This window comes from Colossoma macropomum, unplaced genomic scaffold (genome assembly GCF_904425465.1).
Source record: "Colossoma macropomum unplaced genomic scaffold, Colossoma_macropomum, whole genome shotgun sequence".
NCBI lineage: Eukaryota > Metazoa > Chordata > Actinopteri > Characiformes > Serrasalmidae > Colossoma > Colossoma macropomum.
In genome coordinates, this window is record NW_023494791.1 from 28,264,855 (window position 1) to 28,276,072 (window position 11,218).

General features: G+C 42.6%; 2 protein-coding genes across 2 annotated transcripts; both read right to left on the reverse strand.

Annotated features, from left to right (window-relative positions):
• Positions 1–1,031: 1,031 nt before the first annotated feature.
• LOC118811070 (mucin-2-like) lies at positions 1,032–2,619 on the reverse strand. The gene has a single exon (XM_036575283.1). It carries the CDS (start codon positions 2,484–2,486, stop codon positions 1,032–1,034), a length of 1,455 nt encoding a protein of 484 aa, XP_036431176.1. The 5' UTR covers positions 2,487–2,619.
• Positions 2,620–6,661: 4,042 nt separating this feature from the next.
• On the reverse strand, positions 6,662–9,900 carry LOC118811071 (mucin-5AC-like). The gene is made up of 4 exons (XM_036575284.1): positions 9,813–9,900; positions 9,473–9,607; positions 6,810–7,708; positions 6,662–6,667 (listed from the first exon to the last, which is right to left on the reverse strand). Exons 1-4 carry the CDS (start codon positions 9,898–9,900, stop codon positions 6,662–6,664), a joined length of 1,128 nt encoding a protein of 375 aa, XP_036431177.1.
• Positions 9,901–11,218: the final 1,318 nt, after the last annotated feature.

Genomic DNA, 11,218 nt, shown 5'->3' on the forward strand with positions numbered 1-11,218 from the left:
TCAATGTAGTAAATTGAATAACTGGTCCGGTTGTGAAATCTTGTGTTCCGGAAGTTGTCAGTGACACAGACTCACCACTGTTGGCTGAAGAAGAAGCTGTTCCAGAAGCAGTAGTGGGCAATGAAGACATCAGTGCAGTCTCTGCTGTGGTACTTTCAGGTATAATTGATCCTAGGTCTGTGGGATGTATTGTGGAAAGTTCACTTGGACTAAGTATTGTTGTTTTTGGATTTTGTGTAGACGACACCTCTAGGGTGGTTGTGAGAGGTGTTTGGGTAGAGCTTTCTGATTCTACACTTGTTTTTGTTGACATATCAAAAGTAATATCTGTTCCTATTGTCAGGTCTTGTGTTTGCGATGTTGAAACTGACAAAGTGCCGCCACTAGTGGTTGAAGTAGGAGTTGTTGCAGATGGAGTGTCAGGCAATGAATGAATTGATGTAGTTACTGCTGTGTTAGTTTCAGGGATAGATGATATTGAAATTTCAGGTGTGGAAAACTGCTGAGTAGTTGATCCCTCCTCTGTTGGAGATGCATGTGAAAGCGTGCTTGGAGTCGATGTGGTATCTGGAGTAGGAGTTGACAACACTTCTGTCAAGGTGCTGAGTGTGGATTGAGTGGAGCTGTCTGATCCTATGCTATTAGTTGTCAATGTAGCAAACTGCATAACTGGTCCTGTTGTGACATCTTGTGTTTTGGAAGTTGACACTGACACAGACTCACCACTGTTGGCTGAAGAAGAAGCTGTTCCAGAAGCAGTAGTGGGCAATGAAGACATCAGTGCAGTCTCTGCTGTGGTACTTTTAGGCATAATTGATCCTAGGTCTGTGGGATGTATTGTGAAAAGTTCACTTGGACTAAGTATTGTTGTTTTTGGATTTTGTGCAGACGACACCTCTAGGGTGTTTGGGAGAGGTGTTTGGGTAGAGCTTTCTGATTCTACACTTGTTTTTGTTGACATATCAAAAGTAATATCTGTTCCTATTGTCAGGTCTTGTGTTTGCGATGTTGAAACTGACAAAGTGCTGCCACTAGTGGTTGAAGTAGGAGTTGTTGCAGATGGAGTGTCTGGGCAATGAATGAATTGATGTAGTTACTGCTGTGTTAGTTTCAGGGATAGATGATATTGAAATTTCAGGTGTGGAAAACTGCTGAGTAGTTGATCCCTCCTCTGTTGGAGATGCATGTGAAAGCGTGCTTGGAGTCGATGTGGTATCTGGAGTAGGAGTTGACAACACTTCTGTCAAGGTGCTGAGTGTGGATTGAGTGGAGCTGTCTGATCCTATGCTATTAGTTGTCAATGTAGCAAACTGCATAACTGGTCCTGTTGTGACATCTTGTGTTCCGGAAGTTGACACTGACACAGACTCACCACTGTTGGCTGAAGAAGAAGCTGGTACAGAAGCAGTAGTGGGCAATGAAGGCATCATTACAGTCTCTGCCATTGTACTTTCAGGCACAGTTGATCCTATGTCTGTGGGATATATTGTGGAAAGTTCAATTAGACTATGTATTGTTGTTTTTGGATTTTGTGTAGACGACACCTCTAGGATTGTTGTGAGAGGTGTTTGGGTAGAGCTTTCTGATTCTACACTTGTTTTTGTCAATGTCTCAACAGTAGTATCTGTTCCTATTGTCTGGTCTTGTGTTTGAAATGTTGAAACTGACAAAGTGTCGCCACTACTGGTTGAAGTAGGAGGTGTTGCAGATGGAGTGTTGGGCAATGATTGAATTGATGTAGTTACTGCTGTGGTAATTTCAGGCATAGATGATGTTGAAATTTCAGATGTGGAAAACTGCAGAGTAGTTGATCCCTCCTCTGTTGGAAATGCAGTGGACCCTGTGCTTGGAATTGATGATGTGGTATCTGGCATAGGAGTGGACAACACTTCTGTGAAGGTGCTGAGTGTGGATTGAGTGGAGCTTTCTGATGAAATACTATTAGTTGTCAATGTAGTAAGTTGAATAACTGTTTCTGTCGTGAAACCTTGTGTTCTGGAATTTGACAATGACACAGACTCACCACTGTTGGCTGAAGAAGAAGCTGTTCCAGAAGCAGTAGTGGGCAATGAAGGCATCAGTGCAGTCTCTGCTGTGGTACTTTCAGGCATAATTGATCCTAGGTCTGTGGGATGTATTGTGGAAAGTTCACTTGGACTAAGTATTGTTGTTTTTGGATTTTGTGTAGACGACACCTCTAGGGTGTTTATGAGAGGTGTTTGGGTAGAGCTTTCTGATTCTACACTTGTTTTTGTTGACATATCAAAAGTAATATCTGTTCCTATTGTCAGGTCTTGTGTTTGCGATGTTGAAACTGACAAAGTGCTGCCACTAGTGGTTGAAGTAGGAGTTGTTGCAGATGGAGTGTCAGGCAATGAATGAATTGATGTAGTTACTGCTGTTGTAGTTTCAGGGAAAGATGATATTGAAATTTCAGGTGTGGAAAACTGCTGAGTAGTTGATCCCTCCTCTGTCTGGAGATGCATGTGAAAGCGTGCTTGGAGTCGATGTGGTATCTGGAGTAGGAGTTGACAACACTTCTGTCAAGGTGCTGAGTGTGGATTGAGTGGAGCTGTCTGATCCTATGCTATTAGTTGTCAATGTAGCAAACTGCATAACTGGTCCTGTTGCGACATCTTGTGTTGCGGAAGTTGACACTGACACAGACTCACCACTGTTGGCTGAAGAAGAAGCTGTTCCAGAAGCAGTAGTGGGCAATGAAGGCATCATTACAGTCTCTGCCATTGTACTTTCAGGCACAGTTGATCCTATGTCTGTGGGATATATTGTGGAAAGTTCAATTAGACTATGTATTGTTGTTTTTGGATTTTGTGTAGACGACACCTCTAGGATTGTTGTGAGAGGCGTTTGGGTAGAGCTTTCTGATTTTACACTTGTTTTTGTCAATGTCAACAGTAGTATCTGTTCCTATTGTCTGGTCTTGTGTTTGAAATGTTGAAACTGACAAAGTCTCGCCACTACTGGTTGAAGTAGGAGTTGTTGCAGATGGAGTGTTGGGCAATGAATGAATTGATGTAGTTACTGCTGTGGTAGTTTCAGGCATAGATGATGTTGAAATTTCAGATGTGGAAGATTGCTGAGTTGTTGACCCCTCCTCTGTCGGTAATGCAGTGGAACCTGTGCTTGGAATTGATGATGGGGTATCTGGCATAGGAGTGGACAACACTTCTGTGAAGGTGCTGAGTTTGGATTGAGTGGAGCTTTCTGATGAAATACTATTAGTTGTCAATGTAGTAAGTTGAATAACTGTTTCTGTCATGAAACCTTGTGTTCTGGAATTTGACAATGACACAGACTCACCACTGTTGGCTGAAGAAGAAGCTGTTCCAGAAGCAGTAGTGGGCAATGAAGACATCAATTACAGTCTCTGCCATTGTACTTTCAGGCACAGTTGATCCTATGTCTGTGGGATGTATTGTGGAAAGTTCAATTAGACTATGTATTGTTGTTTTTGGATTTTGTGTAGAGAACACCTCTAGGATTGTTGTGAGAGGCGTTTGGGTAGAGCTTTCTGATTTTACACTTGTTTTTGTTGACATATCAACAGTAGTATCTGTTCCTATTGTCTGGTCTTGTGTTTGAAATGTTGAAACTGACAAAGTCTCGCCACTACTGGTTGAAGTAGGAGTTGTTGCAGATGGAGTGTTGGGCAATGAATGAATTGATGTAGTTACTGCTGTGGTAGTTTCAGGCATAGATAATGTTGAAATTTCAGATGTGGAAGACTGCTGAGTTGTTGATCCCTCCTCTGTCGGTAATGCAGTGGAACCTGTGCTTGGAATTGATGATGGGGTATCTGGCATAGGAGTGGACAACACTTCTGTGAAGGTGCTGAGTTTGGATTGAGTGGAGCTTTCTGATGAAATACTATTAGTTGTCAGTGTAGTAAGTTGAATAACTGTTTCTGTCGTGAAACCTTGTGTTCTGGAATTTGACAATGACACAGACTCACCACTGTTGGCTGAAGAAGAAGCTGTTCCAGAAGCAGTAGTGGGCAATGAAGGCATCATTACAGTCTCTGCCATTGTACTTTCAGGCACAGTTGATCCTATGTCTGTGGGATATATTGTGGAAAGTTCAATTAGACTATGTATTGTTGTTTTTGGATTTTGTGTAGACGACACCTCTAGGATTGTTGTGAGAGGTGTTTGGGTAGAGCTTTCTGATTTTACACTTGTTTTTGTCAACGTGTCAACAGTAGTATCTGTTCCTATTGTCTGGTCTTGTGTTTGAAATGTTGAAACTGACAAAGTGTCGCCACCACTGGTTGAAGTAGGAGGTGTTGCAGATGGAGTGTTGGGCAATGAATGAATTGATGTAGTTACTGCTGTGGTAGTTTCAGGCATAGATGATGTTGAAATTTCAGATGTGGAAGACTGCTGAGTTGTTGATCCCTCCTCTGTCAGAAATGCAGTGGAACCTGTGCTTGGAATTGATGTGGTATCTGGAGTAGGAGTGGACAACACTTCAGTCAAGGTGCTGAGTGTGGATTGAGTGGAGCTGTCTGATGCTATACTATTAGTTGTCAGTGTAGCAAACTGCATAACTGGTCCTGTTGCGACATCTTGTGTTCCGGAAGTTGACACTGACACAGACTCACCACTGTTGGCTGAAGAAGAAGCTGGTCCAGAAGCAGTAGTGGGCAATGAAGGCATCATTACAGTCTCTGCCATTGTACTTTCAGGCACAGTTGATCCTATGTCTGTGGGATATATTGTGGAAAGTTCAATTAGACTATGTATTGTTGTTTTTGGATTTTGTGTAGAGAACACCTCTAGGATTGTTGTGAGAGGCGTTTGGGTAGAGCTTTCTGATTTTACACTTGTTTTTGTTGACATATCAACAGTAGTATCTGTTCCTATTGTCTGGTCTTGTGTTTGAAATGTTGAAACTGACAAAGTCTCGCCACTACTGGTTGAAGTAGGAGTTGTTGCAGATGGAGTGTTGGGCAATGAATGAATTGATGTAGTTACTGCTGTGGTAGTTTCAGGCATAGATGATGTTGAAATTTCAGATGTGGAAGACTGCTGAGTTGTTGATCCCTCCTCTGTCAGAAATGCAGTGGAACCTGTGCTTGGAATTGATGTGGTATCTGGAGTAGGAGTGGACAACACTTCAGTCAAGGTGCTGAGTGTGGATTGAGTGGAGCTGTCTGATGCTATACTATTAGTTGTCAGTGTAGCAAACTGCATAACTGGTCCTGTTGCGACATCTTGTGTTCCGGAAGTTGACACTGACACAGACTCACCACTGTTGGCTGAAGAAGAAGCTGTTCCCGAAGCAGTAGTGGGCAATGAAGGCATCATTACAGTCTCTGCTCTGCTACTTTCACGTGTAGTCGATACAATGTCTTTGGGATGTATTGTGGAAAGTTCACTTAGAGTAACTATTGTCATTTTTGGATTTTGTGTAGACGGCACCTCTAGGATGGTTGTGAGAGGTGTTAGGGTAGAGCTTTCTGATTCTACACTTGTTTTTGTTGACATATCAAAAGTAGTATCTGTTCCTATTGTCAGGTCTTGTGTTTGCGATGGTGAAACTGACAAAGTGTCGCCACTACTGGTTGAAGTAGGAGTTGTTGCAGATGGAGTGTTGGGCAATGAATGAATTGATGTAGTTACTGCTGTGGTAGTTTCAGGCATAGATGATGTTGAAATTTCAGATGTGGAAGACTGCTGAGTAGTTGATCCCTCTTCTGTTGGAAATGCAGTGGAACCTGTGCTTAGAGTTGATGTGGTATCTGGCATAGGAGTTGACAACACTTCAGTCAAGGTGCTGAGTTTGGATTGAGTGGAGCTGTCTGATGCTATACTATTAGTTGTCAGTGTAGCAAACTGCATAACTGGTCCTGTTGCTACATCTTGTGTTCTGGAAGTTGACACTGACACAGACTCACCACTGTTGGCTGAAGAAGAAGCTGGTCCAGAAGCAGTAGTGGGCAATGAAGGCATCATTACAGTCTCTGCCATTGTACTTTCAGGCACAGTTGATCCTATGTCTGTGGGATATATTGTGGAAAGTTCAATTAGACTATGTACTGTTTTTTTTGGATTTTGTGTAGATGACACCTCTAGTATTGTTGTGAGAGGTGTTTGGGTAGAGCTTTCCGATTCTACACTTGTTTTTGTCAATGGCTCAACAGTAGTATCTGTTCCTATTGTCTGGTCTTGTGTTTGAAATGTTGAAACTGACAAAGTGTCGCCACCACTGGTTGAAGTAGGAGGTGTTGCAGATGGAGTGTTGGGCAATGAATGAATTGATGTAGTTACTGCTGTGGTAGTTTCAGGCATAGATGATGTTGAAATTTCAGATGTGGAAGACTGCTGAGTAGTTGATCCCTCTTCTGTTGGAAATGCAGTGGAACCTGTGCTTAGAGTTGATGTGGTATCTGGCATAGGAGTTGACAACACTTCAGTCAAGGTGCTGAGTTTGGATTGAGTGGAGCTGTCTGATGCTATACTATTAGTTGTCAGTGTAGCAAACTGCATAACTGGTCCTGTTGCTACATCTTGTGTTCTGGAAGTTGACACTGACACAGACTCACCACTGTTGGCTGAAGAAGAAGCTGGTACAGAAGCAGTAGTGGGCAATGAAGGCATCATTACAGTCTCTGCCATTGTACTTTCAGGCACAGTTGATCCTATGTCTGTGGGATATATTGTGGAAAGTTCAATTAGACTATGTACTGTTTTTTTTGGATTTTGTGTAGATGACACCTCTAGTATTGTTGTGAGAGGTGTTTGGGTAGAGCTTTCCGATTCTACACTTGTTTTTGTCAATGGCTCAACAGTAGTATCTGTTCCTATTGTCTGGTCTTGTGTTTGAAATGTTGAAACTGACAAAGTGTCGCCACTACTGGTTGAAGTAGGAGTTGTTGCAGATGGAGTGTTGGGCAATGAATGAATTAATGTAGTTACTGCTGTGTTAGTTTCAGGGATAGATGATATTGAAATTTCAGGTGTGGAAAACTGCTGAGTAGTTGATCCCTCCTCTGTCGGAGATGCATGTGAAAGCATGCTTGGGGTTGATGTGGTATCTGGAGTAGGAGTTGACAACACTTCTGTCAAGGTGCTGAGTGTGGATTGAGTGGAGCTGTCTGATCCTATGCTATTAGTTGTCAATGTAGCAAACTGCATAACTGGTCCTGTTGCGACATCTTGTGTTCCGGAAGTTGACACTGACACAGACTCACCACTGTTGGCTGAAGAAGAAGCTGTTCCAGAAGCAGTAGTGGGCAATGAAGGCATCATTACAGTCTCTGCCATTGTACTTTCAGGCACAGTTGATCCTATGTCTGTGGGATATATTGTGGAAAGTTCAATTAGACTATGTACTGTTTTTTTTGGATTTTGTGTAGATGACACCTCTAGTATTGTTGTGAGAGGTGTTTGGGTAGAGCTTTCCGATTCTACACTTGTTTTTGTCAATGGCTCAACAGTAGTATCTGTTCCTATTGTCTGGTCTTGTGTTTGAAATGTTGAAACTGACAAAGTGTCGCCACTACTGGTTGAAGTAGGCGGTGTTGCAGATGGAGTGTTGGGCAATGAATGAATTGATGTAGTTACTGCTGTGGTAGTTTCAGGCGTAGATGATGTTGAAATTTCAGATGTGGAAGACTGCTGAGTTGTTGATCCCTCCTCTGTCGGAAATGAAGTGGAAACTGTGCTTGGAATTGATGACGTGGTATCTGGCGTAGGAGTTGACAACACTTCTGTCAAGGTGCTGAGTGTGGATTGAGTGGAGCTGTCTGATCCTATGCTATTAGTTGTCAATGTAGCAAACTGCATAACTGGTCCTGTTGCGACATCTTGTGTTCCGGAAGTTGACACTGACACAGACTCACCACTGTTGGCTGAAGAAGAAGCTGTTCCAGAAGCAGTAGTGGGCAATGAAGGCATCAGTGCAGTCTCTGCTGTGGTACTTTCAGGCATAATTGATCCTAGGTCTGTGGGATGTATTGTGGAAAGTTCACTTGGACTAAGTATTGTTGTTTTTGGATTTTGTGTAGACGAAACCTCTAGGGTGTTTATGAGAGGTGTTTGGGTAGAGCTTTCTGATTCTACACTTGTTTTTGTTGACATATCAACAGTAATATCTGTTCCTATTGTCAGGTCTTGTGTTTGCGATGTTGAAACTGACAAAGTGCTGCCACTACTGGTTGAAGTAGGAGTTGTTGCAGATGGAGTGTTGGGCAATGAATGAATTAATGTAGTTACTGCTGTGTTAGTTTCAGGGATAGATGATATTGAAATTTCAGGTGTGGAAAACTGCTGAGTAGTTGATCCCTCCTCTGTTGGAGATGCATGTGAAAGCGTGCTTGGAGTCGATGTGGTATCTGGAGTAGGAGTTGACAACACTTCTGTCAAGGTGCTGAGTGTGGATTGAGTGGAGCTGTCTGATCCTATGCTATTAGTTGTCAATGTAGCAAACTGCATAACTGGTCCTGTTGCGACATCTTGTGTTCCGGAAGTTGACACTGACACAGACTCACCACTGTTGGCTGAAGAAGAAGCTGTTCCAGAAGCAGTAGTGGGCAATGAAGGCATCAGTGCAGTCTCTGCTGTGGTACTTTCAGGCATAATTGATCCTAGGTCTGTGGGATGTATTGTGGAAAGTTCACTTGGACTAAGTATTGTTGTTTTTGGATTTTGTGTAGACGAAACCTCTAGGGTGTTTATGAGAGGTGTTTGGGTAGAGCTTTCTGATTCTACACTTGTTTTTGTTGACATATCAAAAGTAATATCTGTTCCTATTGTCAGTTCTTGTGTTTGCGTTGTTGAAACTGACAAAGTGCTGCCACTAGTGGTTGAAGTAGGAGTTGTTGCAGATGGAGTGTCAGGCAATGAATGAATTGATGTAGTTACTGCTGTATTAGTTTCAGGGATAGATGATATTGAAATTTCAGGTGTGGAAAACTGCTGAGTAGTTGATCCCTCCTCTGTTGGAGATGCATGTGAAAGCGTGCTTGGAGTCGATGTGGTATCTGGAGTAGGAGTTGACAACACTTCTGTTAAGGTGCTGAGTGTGGATTGAGTGGAGCTGTCTGATCCTATGCTATTAGTTGTCAACGTAGTAAGTTGAATAACTGTTTCTGTCGTGAAACCTTGTGTTCTGGAATTTGACAATGACACAGACTCACCACTGTTGGCTGAAGAAGAAGCTGGTACAGAAGCAGTAGTGGGCAATGAAGGCATCATTACAGTCTCTGCCATTGTACTTTCAGGCACACTTGATCTTATGTCTGTGGGATATATTGTGGGAAGATCACTTAGAGTAACTATTGTCGTTTTTGGATTTTGTGTAGACAACACCTCTAGGATGGTTGTGAGAGGTGTTTGGGTAGACCTTTCCGATTCTACACTTGTTTTTGTCAACATATCAACAGTAGTATCTGTTCCTATTGTCAGGTCTTGTGTTTGAAATGTTGAAACTGACAAAGTGTCACCACTACTGGTTGAAGTAGGAGGTGTTGCAGATGGAGTGTTGGGCAATGATTGAATTGATGTAGTTACTGCTGTGGTAGTTTCAGGCATAGATGATGTTGAAATTTCAGATGTGGAAGACTGCTGAGTAGTTGATCCCTCTTCTGTTGGAAATGCAGTGGAACCCTGTGCTTGGAATTGATGATGTGGTATCTGGCAGTAGGAGTTGACAACACTTCTGTCAAGGTGCTGAGTGTGGATTGAGTGGAGCTGTCTGATGAAATACTATTAGTTGTCAATGTAGTAATGAATAACTGTTTCTGTCGTGAAACCTTGTGTTCTGGAAGTTTGACAATGACACAGACTCACCACTGTTGGCTGAAGAAGAAGCTGTTCCAGAAGCAGTAGTGGGCAATGAAGGCATCAGTGCAGTCTCTGCTGTGGTACTTTCAGGCATAATTGATCCTAGGTCTGTGGGATGTATTGTGGAAAGTTCACTTGGACTAAGTATTGTTGTTTTTGGATTTTGTGTAGACGACACCTCTAGAATGGTTGTGAGAAGTGTTTGGGTAGAGCTTTCTGATTCTACACTTGTTTTTGTTGACATATCAACAGTAATATCTGTTCCTATTGTCAGGTCTTGTGTTTGCGATGTTGAAACTGACAAAGTGCTGCCACTACTGGTTGAAGTAGGAGTTGTTGCAGATGGAGTGCTGGGCAATGAATGAATTGATGTAGTTACTGCGGTGGTAATTTCAGGGATAGATGATATTGAAATTTCAGGTATGGAAAGCTGCTGAGTAGTTGATCCCTCCTCTGTCGGAGATGCATGTGAAAGTGTGCTTGAAGTTGATGTGGTATCTGGAGTAGGAGTTGACAACACTTCTGTCAAGGTGCTGAGTGTGGATTGAGTGGAGCTGTCTGATCCTATGCTATTAGTTGTCAACGTAGTAAGTTGAATAACTGTTTCTGTCGTGAAACCTTGTGTTCTGGAATTTGACAATGACACAGACTCACCACTGTTGGCTGAAGAAGAAGCTGTTCCAGAAGCAGTAGTGGGCAATGAAGACATCAGTGCAGTCTCTGCTGTGGTACTTTCAGGTCTAATTGATCCTAGGTCTGTGGGATATATTGTGGAAAGTTCACTTGGACTAAGTATTGTTGTTTTTGGATTTTCTGTAGATGACACCTCTAGGGTGTTTGTGAGAGGTGTTTGGGTAGAGCTTTCTGATTCTACACTTGTTTTTGTTGACATATCAAAAGTAATATCTGTTCCTATTGTCAGGTCTTGTGTTTGCGATGTTGAAACTGACAAAGTGCTGCCACTACTGGTTGAAGTAGGAGTTGTTGCAGATGGAGTGCTGGGCAATGAATGAATTGATGTAGTTACTGCGGTGGTAATTTCAGGGATAGATGATATTGAAATTTCAGGTATGGAAAGCTGCTGAGTAGTTGATCCCTCCTCTGTCGGAGATGCATGTGAAAGCGTGCTTGGAGTCGATGTGGTATCTGGAGTAGGAGTTGACAACACTTCTGTCAAGGTGCTGAGTGTGGATTGAGTGGAGCTGTCTGATCCTATGCTATTAGTTGTCAATGTAGCAAACTGCATAACTGGTCCTGTTGCGACATCTTGTGTTCCGGAAGTTGACACTGACACAGACTCACCACTGTTGGCTGAAGAAGAAGCTGGTACAGAAGCAGTAGTGGGCAATGAAGGCATCATTACAGTCTCTGCCATTGTACTTTCAGGCAGAGTAAATCCTATGTCTGTGGGA